At 40.3% G+C, this 15,022-nt stretch overlaps 3 protein-coding genes across 3 annotated transcripts in view; 1 reads left to right on the top strand and 2 right to left on the bottom strand.

Annotated features, from left to right (window-relative positions):
- LOC118328533 (eukaryotic translation initiation factor 4E type 3-like) overlaps nt 1–2,645 on the bottom strand; it is a 7,756-nt gene extending 5,111 nt beyond the window's left edge. The window contains exons 1-2 of the mRNA XM_035662296.1: nt 2,293–2,645; nt 565–637 (exon numbers count right to left, since the gene is read on the bottom strand). Coding sequence (XP_035518189.1) covers nt 565–637; nt 2,293–2,477 — 258 coding nt within the window. The 5' untranslated portion in view covers nt 2,478–2,645. The remainder of the gene's footprint in view (nt 1–564; nt 638–2,292) is intronic.
- Nucleotides 2,646–5,784: 3,139 nt separating this feature from the next.
- Nucleotides 5,785–8,776, top strand: gpr27 (G protein-coupled receptor 27). The gene has a single exon (XM_035661272.1). It carries the CDS (start codon nt 6,569–6,571, stop codon nt 7,682–7,684), a length of 1,116 nt encoding a protein of 371 aa, XP_035517165.1. The 5' UTR covers nt 5,785–6,568; the 3' UTR covers nt 7,685–8,776.
- Nucleotides 8,777–12,374: 3,598 nt separating this feature from the next.
- On the bottom strand, nt 12,375–14,662 carry prok2 (prokineticin 2). Its single transcript, XM_035662682.1, is given in 5 exon segments — nt 12,375–12,500; nt 12,824–12,915; nt 12,918–12,947; nt 14,423–14,632; nt 14,635–14,662. Coding segments are annotated over 5 exon segments (486 nt in total).
- Nucleotides 14,663–15,022: the final 360 nt, after the last annotated feature.

Below are 15,022 nucleotides of genomic sequence, written 5' to 3'. Positions count from 1 at the left end.
GCTAAAAATAATAGCTAAGAAGAAGAAACATAGCAAATACAATAGCAGATATTAATAATAAATATCTGTGCATTAATTGACAGATAGCAGGTTTTAACCCTGTGTTTTGGAACTTGGCGATGATGAGACAAACCCTATGCTTTACTATAGTTTAAATCCTTAAAGTCCCCGTTAAAACAACACACAGACTTTCCCATAACATAATGCAAGCCATCGGAGCATCATATCAAAAGGCACTGTATAGTAGACACACAGTTTAGAAGCTAATGTCACTCTTGCCGCACAACAAAATGTTACTCAACTTTCCACATTTGCAGTAACAATAGCAACAACAGTTTAAACTGAAAAAACTGATGTAATCTGATGTCAAACTGTGCACTGTTGATAAAATAGCTATTTTTTCCCCACCAACTGTGCCTGCTGTAGCTTTAAGCACCAATGAACTGCTTATTCCCTTTCATCAAAGAGGCTCTTCTCAAGCGAATTGGACTCTCAGCCAAGTCATGCATTTGATCTCTCTGCTCTTAAGATGATGAAGCTCTTTAAACCGACACAAAATCTCACCTGCACACTTTGCACGGTGTAGATCTTCTTCAGATTAGATTCACATTCTGCAGCTGTCGTGCCAGGTAACGACCTACAAGAACAAGTGAAAACTGTTTTAGCCCTCAGTGGTGATACAGTGACAGAAGCAAGGAAAGAAAGCAGCTGACTCTGCTGCTTGCACAAAACATGGTCAGGATTGAGGTTTGGGGTTTTTTATGGTCAGTTTATCTATTTTAATGAGTGCATTTGGTAATTAAACCAACAACACAAGTTCTGCACAAATATAGTTTATAGTTTAGGTTAAAAACTGGCCTACTGGCTCATGAACAGATGCCAGTGGACCACATTACTTATTTCTAATTTCACTTTCTCTTTTAAACCATGGCCCGACATACAATTTTACAGCTCCTATTCCTATATCATGATACAGGGGTTACAATTCAATAAATTGGAGGTTTAAACACAAATTGATAGTGTTTTTAGAATCGATACAATATCATAAAATAAAATATCACAATACAATATTTATTTGTATTTTACTTACACTCCAAATTCTAATCTAGTTTTTGATAAAATAGCTCCGACAGTGAAAAATGCACTGAAACGTTTCAGACCCCAATCTGTCTAAATTAGGGCTGCAACTAACAATTCATTTCATTATAGACTCGATTCTTTTTTATTAACCTTCATTTTTAAAACAGTGATAAATGGAAATTAATAGTTCTGCAAGCCGAATATGGCATCTTCAAATATCTGAAGTTTTCTCCCCAGTCCGAAACCCGATATGTTGGTTTTTAATAAAACAGCGAAAAGCAGCAAACTGTCACATTCACTATAATGTGAGGTTATTTTAACTCAAAACAATAGTTGAAACAGATGACATTGGACATTTTAGTAAGTAAAACATATTCAGTTTTGTAAGTTAAAAAATACTCTTGATTAAGCAGCTTCTACTAAGAATTTGAAGTAACACTAACTTAGTTTTGTAAGTTGTGTGTAATGTTGGAGTTAAATTCATTTGTTTTACAGTGAGCAGCTGGAACCAGAGAATACTCATACTGGCATAATTACTGTTTATTACATTTATTACATTTTCAGCTGACTGATTAATTAACTGACTATAAATGTTTCAGTCTTTATGGAGTCTGTGGTCATTTTAAAAAACAAACACTTATAAGGGTCCAAACTCAGTGCCATACAAACCTTTGCTCCATCACAAAACCTAAACCAATAAACTGCATGTGACAAACCACATTCCCATGAGCTCATAAAGAGAAGGAGAGACAATGTAACGTGTAGCATGCATTTTATTGACAGGTATAAAGACACTGATGTTAATGAGAAAGTGCCCCGTGTAAAGCTACAATGTATCACAGCTAACCTCCATATAGCCTGTATACTTTAACTTCTTCCTCTCATGCCCCCCTGCTGGGAAACAGAGCTAAAGTAACGTGAATAACAGATGTGAATACCCCAAAAATAACAAACATGTCCGCCGTGTTTACGCAGGAGTCATTACCTCGGATAACAACATAGCGGTGAAAAAGATAACTTCTTTGAGTAGTCAGACACGGTGTTGTGAGTAGAAGAAGGTCATGTTAGACGCAAACACTCTCCCGCTACATTTGCTCCAGGAGGCCTGCTGAAAGGAGAGCTGTGGCCTTGAATGATATTTTTCCTCCATCATTCCTGCTCGTCCTGAAACTCTAAACTCACGGACAACGCGGAAGAAGGGACAAACATTACCTGTCCAGCCAAAACGTCCAAGGTGAGTGCAGAGGCAGCGCTGTCGTCTCGTCTTCTCGGTGTTTCTTTGTGATATTCTCCAACTCTTTCTCGTCGATGTCAATGTTGTTTTCAGAGGGGACTGTCTGACCGCTCAGGCCGCCTCTGTCCGCCTGAAGATCCGTCTGACCCGCAGGAACCGCCATTTCAGCAGGCTAACGGCTAATATAGTTGATCTCCCCTGTATAAATCTCGTTGATAAAAACACCCGGTTTGGCTTTATCTCCAGATACAGAAACACACTGCTGCCGCTTTTCCGCCTACCGACTGCTGACGTCTGTGCGTCACTGGGCAGAAACGTCGCAGTTGGTCCATCCTCCCAGAGAGCAGGAAAAACAAGAGGACACCTCACTCTGACTGGTTTTCGGGATACTGACCTGAATTAGGTTAAGAATAAGGAATTCGGTTTGGGCTCACAGAACAAAACAAAAAAATATATATATTTAATATTTGAATAACAATTTATGCAACTGTAATTAATGAGTGAATTAGTTATTTATTAGTTTTGATAAAAATGTGTAGGCTACTATAAAATATGCACAATAAAGTTTATGTTAGATTGTAATAAACAATTAAAATTATGTAAATATTTATTTATTTTAAGCGGAAATTTGGGGTTGGGTTGGGCTCGCACAGAATTCTTTCAGATTCGGTTCAGGTTGGGCCTGATTTTTTGGGCCCGATCAAAGCTCTACCGACCTGTATTACAAATCTCCCACCATTCTCTTTCTGCATCATAGAAGCAGAGTGGATAACTGCTCCTACAGAGATAAATATGTTTGTAACTGTATGTCTAGTAGAATTAGACTTTAAAATGAAGGCCACTTACACAAATGTAGGTTACCACAGGTTCTTTCACTGCTACCAGACCACAACAACAGTTTGACCTGCAGGTTATATTAGGGCTTAACCAATAAATAGACCAGGCTGCGTGATCATCATTAACATACTTAACCAATAAAGTGAATTATTGTGCTGATTAAGCAACATTTTGTCACCATTATTCTTGATATTATTTTACCTTTAAACGTTACCTCCAGAAACAAGATTTGTATTCCCCTTCAGTGCAAAATGGCTTTTATAGGCATGTGTGTCTTGACCTAGAATCTACTGTCTCTTGGGCCTGTTCCAGCCCATGGGACAATTTCATAAGTTCCTCTACATGTTTAGAATGTATTATTACTTTCGGACATGGATTATTATGGGGATTTTTTTCCATTTACAGTAATATTTTGATATTCTTGCAAGGCTACAACACCAAAACGTCTCTTTCTACCTGTGAAAGAGAAGCTGACCTGGGGAACCATTTCCACAGAAGAGGACAATTGATTCTTTTGTTTGTGGAATTTAATACGACTACTTCCTGTCTCAGGAGGCACGACTACTACTAAACATGTGGAGCCCTACTAGGAGAGAACAACTTACCAGAGTATAGACATTTGATGGGGGTAGGTATTTGTTGAATGCATCTGGGAAATATTTGTTTCTTACCTCTACTTCAATAGTCAAGAGTTGCAGCGAGTACTAAGCAAGAATGACTTATCTAGCCAGGAGAGTGATGTGCAGACTAGGAAATGTGCATGTTTATTTTCCTGAGTAAAGCATCATCTCATTCCACTATCTTCAGTCTCAAGCCCCTTCTAGTCTGTTTTAGGGCACTTTGATGAAAGTGCTTTACAAGCTCGGACAAGACAATCGCAGCTGAAGCCCCATCCCCTAGGGAGATCTGTCTACTGTAAGTGAGCTTATCAAGCTTTAGTAGGCCCCAGTAATCCACAGACTCACATATAAGGAGAGTCAAATGTGCATGTTTTAATTATACAATTTCCTATTAGTGTGTGGATATTTTATATGCTTCATGGTGTATTTATATAGGCATATTTGTTCTTTGGGCATTTGAGCTCTCAAACAAGAAGTGTAGTTTCAAATTTCTAGCAATCTAAATCTCAGCAATTAACCATCCGGCTACTGTGAATGGAACTGCACCAAAGCCATTGTTAAACTCAACCACATCTAATAGTAGGAAATATATATTTTTTTTTTTTCTTAATGTATTTTTATTTCTGATAGTTGGAACCATTTGATGGATCTGGTGGTGTTACTGGGGTTGAGTATCTGCCTGAACATCCTTCTCTAATTGTTCCTCTGGACTTGACTGGTTCAGGCTCCAGTGTGGTCACAGGGTTCATATATGAATACCTGGCCTAATGTGGAGAGTGTTACAGAGCATTAAGTAAATGTAAATTCTCCCAAAAAGGTCAATATTTGTGTGTAAGACAACACTAAGGGTTAATATACCTGCTTTCTTATATGCTTGTGATGTTCCCTGGAGCTGGCTGCAGGGGGTGCTGGTGAATCACTGCAGCAGCAGGTGCAGCCCTGTCACAATGTAGTTCAAAGTACACAAGTTCTGCTCAAACACCTTTAATATATTAACATAACATATTGTAGATTATTTGATACTGGATTTTATCCCAAAAATACATTTTTTTCAAAACACAACCATTCATTTTTCTCTTAGTTCAAGATTCTTTAAAAATGTGAAAGGTCTCTTCAACTGTTTTAAAGCCACTTATCAAATCCTCTGCTGTTCTTCTTATATTAAATATAATCATCTTTGTCAGACCCACTTTTCCTCTGCAGTATTATCTTCTGTATTACCACGTTGCTGTTTTATGCAACTTTTTAACCTTATTTGAACCCACACTGTTGGCTCCACCTGTGTAGTCTCTCTTATCTGCTGCATTCTAAAGTGTAGCTATAAGTGCTGACGTCGTGTTGACTGTCAGTAATTCAGTGTACCTTGTGAGTGCACCATTCAAAACACTGAGGGGACAGAGTAGGCTAGTCTTTTTGTTTAATGGATCAATGTTGTGTTTTGGTTAGTTTATTCTATATCAGCGTGTTATCTTATTCTTCTGTGGCCCCATAAAAAAGCCACATCTTCATTTAAGGGGTGTCGCAGTCGAATCCAAGGAGCCAAAGTGAGCACAAGTGTGTTCAGGTTGTTAACTGCTCAAAATCCTAGAATATAACCATAAAAATGTGATAAGTGCCGAATTCCTCTAATTCATTTAGCATTAAATATGTTTATTTTAACCTTAAACTGGTAATCCCATTTTTATTTGTCACATTATTATTAAGTAAATAGTAGCCTAAGTAATGTGATATCATCTTTAAGTGAAACACTGGTTACAGTTACAGTGCATGTAGTGTGTTACATATATATGACAGTGACTTGTGACCACAAATCACTATCTGTTAAGAGGCTTAGTGTTACTATTTTTCTTTCTTTATATCTTTCAAGAAACTAATTTTATTAAAGAGGTGTTCTCAGTGTAGCCTAATGTTACGGGCTGTGTGTGCTTGACCTTCTTATAATACTCCTATGATTATTATAGAATACATAATAATCCTATATAATATCCAATATTTTAGTAGTTTTTTTTACCCTGCACACCAAATATTATGCAACGTCAGAGGACCTCTCTGTCAATCTGTCCCAATTTGCATCTCATCAGCGCGTGGAGACATGCATGAGACAAGGACCGGCAGATGAGACTCCTGGCTGATCCCAGGCCTGCTCACTACATGCAAGCGGACGTGCGTCGCATAGGCTAGACGCTGCTGTCGCTACTGGATGCATACTGGCGCTCCCACCTCTGCGAGCACCCGATCTGCACTCGGCTTTTACAGAACACGGTCTCCTTTCTGGGCTATATATAACCTAACTAATGTTTTAGCAGCCGCTGCTGAGGCTGTGGATGCGTAATTGCGCCATGCTTCCGCACGGCACGGTGTGTTCTTTTATTCCTCGGGACGAACGGGAGACCTCCGCCATCGGTGCCAACTGAGATGTGTTTTCTAAGCCGCTCGTCTGCTGAACGGACGCCTTCCGAGATGGTGTATGAACCCAAAGCGGGCTGCCCCTGTTCAGCAGAGAATGGACCCACAGACAGGGATGTTTCCTGTACCGGACACTTGTGAGATGAAGGACAAGAAGAAAAAGAAGAAATACTGAATGCTTTTTTTGTTTGTTTTTTGTGCTGGGGATCACCGCACATCGGGATGGATGTGAGCCGACGTTGAACGGATGCGTCTGAGTGGAATTTGAGTGTGTTTTTCTGTGAAAGGGGCGGCGGATCGTGTTGGATTTTCGCTTCCCTTTCAGCCCTGGCAGGATACTACCGCTCGTCGATGAATTGATGTGGGGATACACGCGACCTCGGCTGCATAGATGGCGAACGCAAGTGAGTTTGGGGGGAGCAGCCCGTCCTTACAGAACTATGCGTCCGCGGCCTCTGCGGTCAAGCTGGCCTCCCTGGGTCTGATCATGGGCATCAGCCTGCTGGGCAACGCGTCGCTGTCGCTGCTGCTGCTGAAGGACAGCTCGCTGCACAAGGCTCCCTACTATTTCCTCCTGGACCTGTGCCTGGCGGACGTGGTGCGCTCCGCCGTCTGTTTCCCCTTCGTGATGGCATCGATCGGCGGCGGCTCCTCCTGGCCGTACAGCGCGCTCAGCTGCAAGATCGTCGCCTTCGTGTCGGTGCTCTTCTGCTTCCACGTCGCCTTCCTGCTCTTCTGCGTCAGCGTCACCCGCTACATGGCGATCGCCCACCACAGGTTCTACTACAAGCGGATGAATCTGTGTACGTGCGTGGCGGTGATCTGCATGGTGTGGACCCTTTCCGTGGCCATGGCGTTCCCCCCGGTTTTCGACGTGGGCACCTACAAGTTCATCCTCGAGGAGGAGCAGTGCACCTTCGAGCACCGCTACGTGAAGGCGAACGACACCCTGGGCTTCATGTTGATGCTGGCCGTCATCGTGGGGACGACCCATGTGGTTTACATAAAGATGCTGTGCTTCGTCTACGATCACCGCAAGATGAAGCCGGCACAGCTGGTCCCCGCCATCAGCCAGAACTGGACCTTCCACGGCCCAGGTGCCACCGGACAGGCCGCGGCCAACTGGATCGCCGGCTTCGGACGGGGACCCACCCCACCGACGCTGGTGGGCATCAGGCAAGCGTCGCACCTCGGCAACAGGAGGCTGCTGGTGCTGGACGAGTTCAAGATGGAGAAACGGATCGGGAAGATGTACTACATGATCACACTGACTTTCCTCGTCCTGTGGGCGCCTTACATAAGCGCCTGCTACCTGAGAATATTTGTGCGCGGAGCTCCGGTCCCGCAGCTCTACCTGACCGCTGCGGTGTGGATGAGCTTCGCCCAGGCGGGAGCGAACCCCATCATCAGCTTCCTGTTCAATAAGGAGCTCCGGATGCGCCTCAGAGCCTGTTTCCCCTGCTGTCTGGGAACACAGACACCCATGGAGCCATACTGTGTCATCTGAACCGCGCTGCCCCCCAAATACTGCCAAAGACACATTACATCTTGTTTCAGAATGTACACAGACTGGTGCCCAAACTGTGTTTGTACACGCAGACTGGGGCTGTTGAGGAGGGTGAACCCACTCATTTATATTGGTGACAAAGATCTTACCCACTATTTTAATTAGGCAAAAACCTGAATGATGTAAATTCTACTCTAGTTTACTTATCAGAATCAGACTAATTAAAGCTATATGATGCATACTAAGGGACAGAAGCATAATGTGATGCTTTTATAAAAAATAAAATGTGTTTGAGGTTGTCTGCCTCACCAACTGGGCATCATGGTAAACCACCTTTTAATTTACACCTCTGCATGTACTGTAGGTGACATTCACTCCAAATATAGGCTATAGCCTTCATGACAGCCATGTGTCATGTTATGTCCCACAGACAGTTTTGATGCCCTATATTGAGTAGAGCAACCGTTTTGGTTGACTACAATATTGTACATGAATGTCACTTTGGCTATTTGTTTGTATATTTGGAAATTATATCCCAGCGCACCCTTTTGAGGTTGTTTGCCTTTTGCAGAACTGGACTGAAACACAACAGGACTATTTTATCAGTCGGTTTCTCTATAGCATCTGTGACACACTTGGTTTCTAATCGTTTGGATACCACAAATGAGATGCAGATCTCAGTATATTTTTAATGAGGACAATGTCACGTTTGTAAATACTGTAAAGCCCCTTTTCCCTCTTTCCTTCTGCTTTTTTAACCAGATATGTTGTATATTTCATAATCTCTTAAGATCCTCTGTGTTGAAAAGGTGTTAAAACTCACTTTAAAGGTATTTTGCAAACTCTTATTGTTTTTCAGGGGTCAATTCTGTTGAGAAATGGATTGACTCGCGCTCCTGCAGCATATACAGATATCTTTCTTTTTCTACAGATACGAACATTGGGACTCTGAAGATGTTAACTGGGTGCTTTGGAAAGGATGTTTGCATTGTTTGTATTTCTTAGCAAATAAATAAGAAATGGATAAGTTGTCTGCAATCTTCAATCTCTGTTTTAATAACAACTGCTTTGTTTTTAGTTAATCTGGTTCTGCTCCCGAATGCATCTCAGGTAATGCATTTTGTGTCATTTACTTGTGTTAGCATGCTCACTCGACCTCATCCAGTACTTTGGTCAGTGTTTTCTCATGTTTCCTAGTACCTGACAGCCCTCAGAGAGCAGGTGTGAGCTTGTTGCATTAAGCTGTAGGTTTTAAATGAAGAGGATGATAGACATTTTTAAAGATTTTCCAGTTGAGAAAAAGTGAGAGTTGCACCCAGTATTTGACTAAATTGATTGCTAAATCGATACAGACTTTCTATTGTGCAGTTCTTCTTGTCAAGGCCATAGGGACACTGTTGTCATGTCCTTTGTATTTATTCTAGGACTTAAGAGGTTTTAAAGAGGCACTCCAGAAATGAAGCATTACATTTCCATAAAGTTTGGGAACTCACAAGAGACAGATTAAAAGTTTAGAGTCAAGTCAAGATAACCCTGATGACATCATCAGGGTTATTTTTTACAGAGAAGTAAACTCCTCCAGAGTTACAAAAAACAACAACATCTGTTTTCAAAGACTTCAGAGTTCAAAGAGTTCCTGTGACCAGTAAACTCAACTTCATATGTAAAATCTGCACAGAGCCCCTTTAATACCCCGAGGGGATCTTATAAAAATGTGCATGTGGTCGGTATATTTTAGGCTGATTCCAGTATTTTTAGACTCAATATATAAAGTCTTCTAGTGTGGTGGAATGCTTTGAAAAAAGCTTTTAGACCTTCATGTTGCGGAATAAAATATAGATAAACAGTTTACAGCAATATTAAAAAAGAGAGGGGTTGCATTAGGGGGAATAAAGGCCTCAGTATTTATTAAATCCATGGAGGGGCCTTTGTTCCCTGCACACCTTGCTCTTTGATTCTGACAGAAAATCTTCTGCTGTCAAACTAATTAGCTGGTGGAAATACAGTATGTCAGTTTCATGTCACATTGTCACAAAGAACTAAATGAGACCACAAATACAATGTAAACAGCTTCTAGATTCTTAGTTAAAAGGTTAGAGGTCTGATTTTTCTTTTGCAAGTGTCATATCCACGGTTTTAAACAGAGCATTTATCAAACAGTTCATTTGATTTGTTTCAATAGGCTGTTTGCGTGGCACAGTAGCAGAATATTGATTCAGCTAATTGCTGTTGCATTCATTGACGCTGGCCTCGATTACACCAAACCGCAGCTTTTAAAGAAAGGCTGAGCAGTTCTCTCAATGCGCACTTTTAATCACTGTGAATTAGTGAGGCGCCCCTCCGTCAGTCCGATCTGCAAAACAACACTGAGCTCCTCAACACACTGTCTGCCCTCAGTGCATCCGTAACCATTAGCATCACAACATGCCTGCTTGTTCCTGACAGCTGGCCGTGCTCTGCTACCAGCGTGCCGAGGTCTCGTGGTGTAATTGCTTTGGCTCCTGAGCTGCAGGAAGCTCCTCACCTGCACGTGCTCTCGTGCAATGCAAATACAGGTTGGGTATTTTTGGTACATCGTGTTGTCTTCGGGGCACGCAGGCTCCGTTGTGATGCTGGGGAAATGTGACTCTTTTTGTTGGGCTTTTGCTGCTGGCTCTTTTATTGATCTTTTCAGTCTTTCTAGCCACTGAGCAACTATGGTGACCTCTGTGCTCCTCACTAGGTTTTACTAAAATACGATTTGGACAGCTGGATATGTTGCTCTTTAAAAAATGGTATCATCTGACAAGTTTATGGTTGTTTGGGTATCCAAAGATGATTAGCTATTTATTGACTTTACTTTCTAATAAATGATCAAATTTAAAAGAGTACTCCATCGATTAAGCATTGCACTCCTCTAACATTGTCGGATTTACAAAACAGCCAAATATGTTTCTGTCATCTAACTGATGGATATTGGGTGACATGATCTTAGAATGACAACTTTTTCAAGGCTCCAGACCGTCATGGTTCATTTGAAAAGCCATGTTTTACATTTTGCATATTGTTACACTGCTATAGATTAAAACACACTTCTGTCTGAAGTTATTTAGATTATTAAGATGTTACTGCATAGATGCTTTTATGAACTCACCACTGAGGATTTTAGGCAGTTTTAATGCCACAGAAGAACAATATTCATTTCTAAAGTATCCCATTGATGTGAGTCATTGCTTTACACATTGGACAAATCTAATTATAGCTTTGAGCCTTGAATAAATGCTGTGAATCATAGCCTGACAGTGATGAATTTCACAGCTGTCTTACTGTTTCCTGGTGTTATAAAGACCCGCTGCCAAGGTGAACGTGAGAAAAGGCCCCTATGTCTTTTAACCCTAATTTAAATGTTCTCACAGTTTTTCTTTTTGTACTTCATGGTTGGCCAAGCAATTAAGCATGAAAAGGTACTGTCACTTGTGCGTTTTGGTTATGAGTGAATAATGAAAGTGCAAGCCAACTTTTACATCTCACTCAGCATGTCATTTTATTACCGGTGGAATAAATGTGTGTTTTCTCCCCTGTTTCCCTAGAGGGCAGCTGAAAGCTCACCAGAAACCCAACTACTGCAGACAGTACAGTATAACCCAGTGTAACATAGAGCATGTGTGTTTCGAAATCAAGATTAATCTTATTGGCAAAAATAGAAAAGGAAGGCGTATTTTGATTGCACTCAAAAATCTGACATAAATAACAATATTGAATGAATCCAATTAATCAGAGGAATGATTCACAATGAGACTTTTTGTGCTCTTTGGTTTATCACTCACCGTGAAGTGTTTGTATTTCCCACTATTCATACTATAGACATATTTGGCAAATGTAATACCTAAAACAAACAAAGCAAATGTGGAACAACAACATAAACAGGATTCAATGTGCAGAGAACATTTAAGTTTCTAAAGTGGCAAAGTTGTGCATGTTTATGTAGAAACTACAGTATTCGGTGCAGCCTTAAGACACCAGTGTTAAGGATTTAGTGAGATCTACCAGTGAAGTTGTATATTGCAACCAACTGAACATTCGCGTCTGTATGTGACGACCTGTGAATGAGAACAGAGAGAATCTATGGTGGCTGCAAAACTTGTGAAAAACGGTAAAGGTCCAATCTACAGCCCATGTTTGGTTTGTCCTTTCTGGGCTACTGTAAACGATTGTTATTTTCCATATAGTCTGCTAATTTGAGCTGCCATGTTTCTACAGTTAAGCAGCATGATTGCGATCTGCAATTACACTGGTAGATGCCACTAAATCCTACACACTAGACCTTTAATATTTGCATCACAACATTTATTAATGTCATCTTTCCCACCTGGCATCATGTAAAATATTGTATTACCTTAAAATCCATGTAGGCAAAGATTGGAATTTCTTTCTTTAAAGTTCCCCTCCAGTCAAAAATCTGTTTTTCTTCGTGTTCCTACAGTTGGATGTTTGAGCTTCACTGTGCAGAATGATGCATGTGCAGAGTTTGACACTAGAAAACGTTTTTCTGTGCTCACTGAAATTCTGATTTTAATTTAATCTGAACCAAAATGATGATGCCTTATTAAATATATCTTTTTATTCAAAATAAAATAAAAAACAATGGGAAAACAAGCTTTTAAACATAGTAACAGTGCATGTACAATAGTGTAACTCTAAGTGTTGGTCCTCAGAGGTAGTAGTCTGGATACTTGTATGTTGAGAGACATTTGTACTTCCCCTCCTCTATGGTGACACACGACAAATTGGGCAGGCAGGGGCAAGTATGGTGGAGTCTACTCCCAAAGAAAGGAACCTGGGAGCAGAAAGAGAAACACCTTTGGTATGAGGTTTATTTCATTTTCAGGTGTTATCAGGTGTAATGGATGCAGTGGAAGATTGTTTCCAGGCCTCTTGTGTGAATTTTGAAGGTTCTAGGTGCTTTGAAAGCAATTGCACAAAAGCAAACTCAAAATATTAGCTACCTCAATATTAAAGCTGCAACAAACCACAGGGAAAAGTAGAACCAAACTTTACTGACAGAAAATCCCCTACTGCATCTTTGTAATATGGTGAGGAGACAAATCGATGGCGTGCGACACTTCACAGCATAGAGAGTACCTCTGGAGATGATCTCACCTTGTGGCTCAAAGGGTGACAGTCATCTCCTTCCTGTCCCATGGGCGTGCACATACGCAGGCTGCGAATCCACAAACTCACAGCGCAACACAGCCCCCTCCACACTGAGAGCCTTTCTCGCAGCCTACCACAAAACACACAAACACACACACACACACACTCACACACACACACACACATCAATTCATATAAATTAGCATGCATATTAATGACTTAAGCAGACCAAAGAGACTGATTAGTTTTATGGACATGTAGGAACCAACCGGCATATAATAACAATTTCCATCTAATAATTAAAGCTGTATTCTAATTAATGTAATCAATTCCTTAATAATCTTATTAAAGTTTATCATTATTATAAAACTGAAATGAAATTAGGACCAAAATGTATTGAACAGCTGTCACTGGTGTAACTGGTGCTATATCTAATCAAAGGAGAGATATAATTCTTAATTATGTGTGCAATTATATAATGTATCCATATTTGTAATTTTATGTAATGTAATTTAACATAATTATGTGATAAAAGGCAGGTAGTGTGTATAGTGAGCTTTGAGATAGGTAAGAAATGTGTTGCAATACACACTGCAAACTGTTACCTTAATGGTATATTATGCTAATGGAGGTGTTATTACAACATTAGTCATATAATACCTCTAAACACTTGAGGATTGGTGAGGATTTATTGTTTTGATTGTCTGGATGAGAAGCAGAGTGACAGCTCTCACTTTGGATGTGATGAAGAGAACACAATGAGTAGGAACAGGAGTGATTTCATGTGACAGACGTGGATGAAAATCACTTTCTGTTTTATGGCTGCATGCTCCTCTCTCAAGTCACATCAGCAACACAGTATGAGAGGGTTGTTGTGACAGGGATGGGTGTTTTATTAGCAGGTTATGGGCATGATTTATGCTCATGGAATGATTCTGACTTAGATGGGGAAAGGATTCAAAGGATAAGTTTGCAACTTCACTGCGGGTTGTCATAAACTGATATGCATTGATGGATAAAAAGATAGATATCATGCACTTGACATTTTAAATTCGAATAACCCTTTATGCTTGTAGAATAAAAGAAAAAGAATAATAAAAGAAAAGAAAATTACAGACTGTGTGTGGCATCTCTGAAATCTATTTTATGCCACATTAAAAATGTTGGTTCTAAAACAAATATACATTTCTACATAATGATAAATTTTTGTACAGGATGTTTTTCCTTAAATAAAATTTTAAAGCACAGTAAAATTCAAGTACTTTATATAATTATTTGGAGAATAATTTGCTTTAATTTTAAACAAATGACAATTGAAGGATGAGTGTTGCGAGAAGGCTTGGTCACAGCATAAATAAGACATGTCAAACACGTAAAAGTCTTTTTCCTGCAGTTTTATTTTTTTTACATTTCGTCTGATTCTTTTGTGTTTTGTGAGTATCCTCCATCTCCAAATAATACTATTCTTTTGCCATTTAAAACCAAAGAAAACATGATCAGGCAACATTTTCTTTAAAGAAAGCATTAGTCTGAAATGCAAATACTTGTTCTGCATATTCCCATCAACCAAGAGCTTTCTAATTGTATATACCTGTTTGCTCCAACTTACCCCTGTGATGACTGCTGAAGATCCGTGCGACACCAACAACAGGGAGAAGAGCAGTAAGAGGAAGGACCTCATGATGAAGAGCTGTCTTTGGGCTCCCGTGCCCTCCAGGGTGAAAAGTAAGGATGCTGAGGCTGTCGGACCTTGCTGCATGTGCATACGTGTCAGACCGCAGAGACAAGTGGCCTCCAAACTCATGTGTTGAGGGCTGGCGGAGGTTTATAAACCCAACCCGCCATTCAAAAACTCTGTGACTCACTCACACCAGCATCACTTCTCAGAGGCAACAAAAAAAAGAAGAAGAAAAGACCAAGGTAAAGTTTAACATGACAATGGCCCTGTCATTTTTCTGATAATTCTCCTGTCCTATACGATAAATTCATGTTTTCATACAAAAGAAAAGCCTTTTTTACGCTAAACTATGCTTAAGCTCTTCAACATTAGTGTGGTGATTTACAGGGAGGCATCCTTTTTTATTAGTGTCCCCCCACCCTCCTCACTCACCTTTTCAGACTCCAAGGCCACAGTTTTGAATACATCTTTTCAATCCCATATTTAACAATGGTCACTTATGAAGCTTTTGAGGCCACTGCAGAGCT

This window comes from Morone saxatilis, unplaced genomic scaffold, assembly GCF_004916995.1.
Source record: "Morone saxatilis isolate NCDOM2014 unplaced genomic scaffold, NCSU_SB_2.0 Contig18, whole genome shotgun sequence".
NCBI classification, from domain to species: domain Eukaryota; kingdom Metazoa; phylum Chordata; class Actinopteri; family Moronidae; genus Morone; species Morone saxatilis.
Note: the sequence above shows the minus strand (reverse complement) of the source record. Positions and strands in the feature narration are given on the sequence as shown.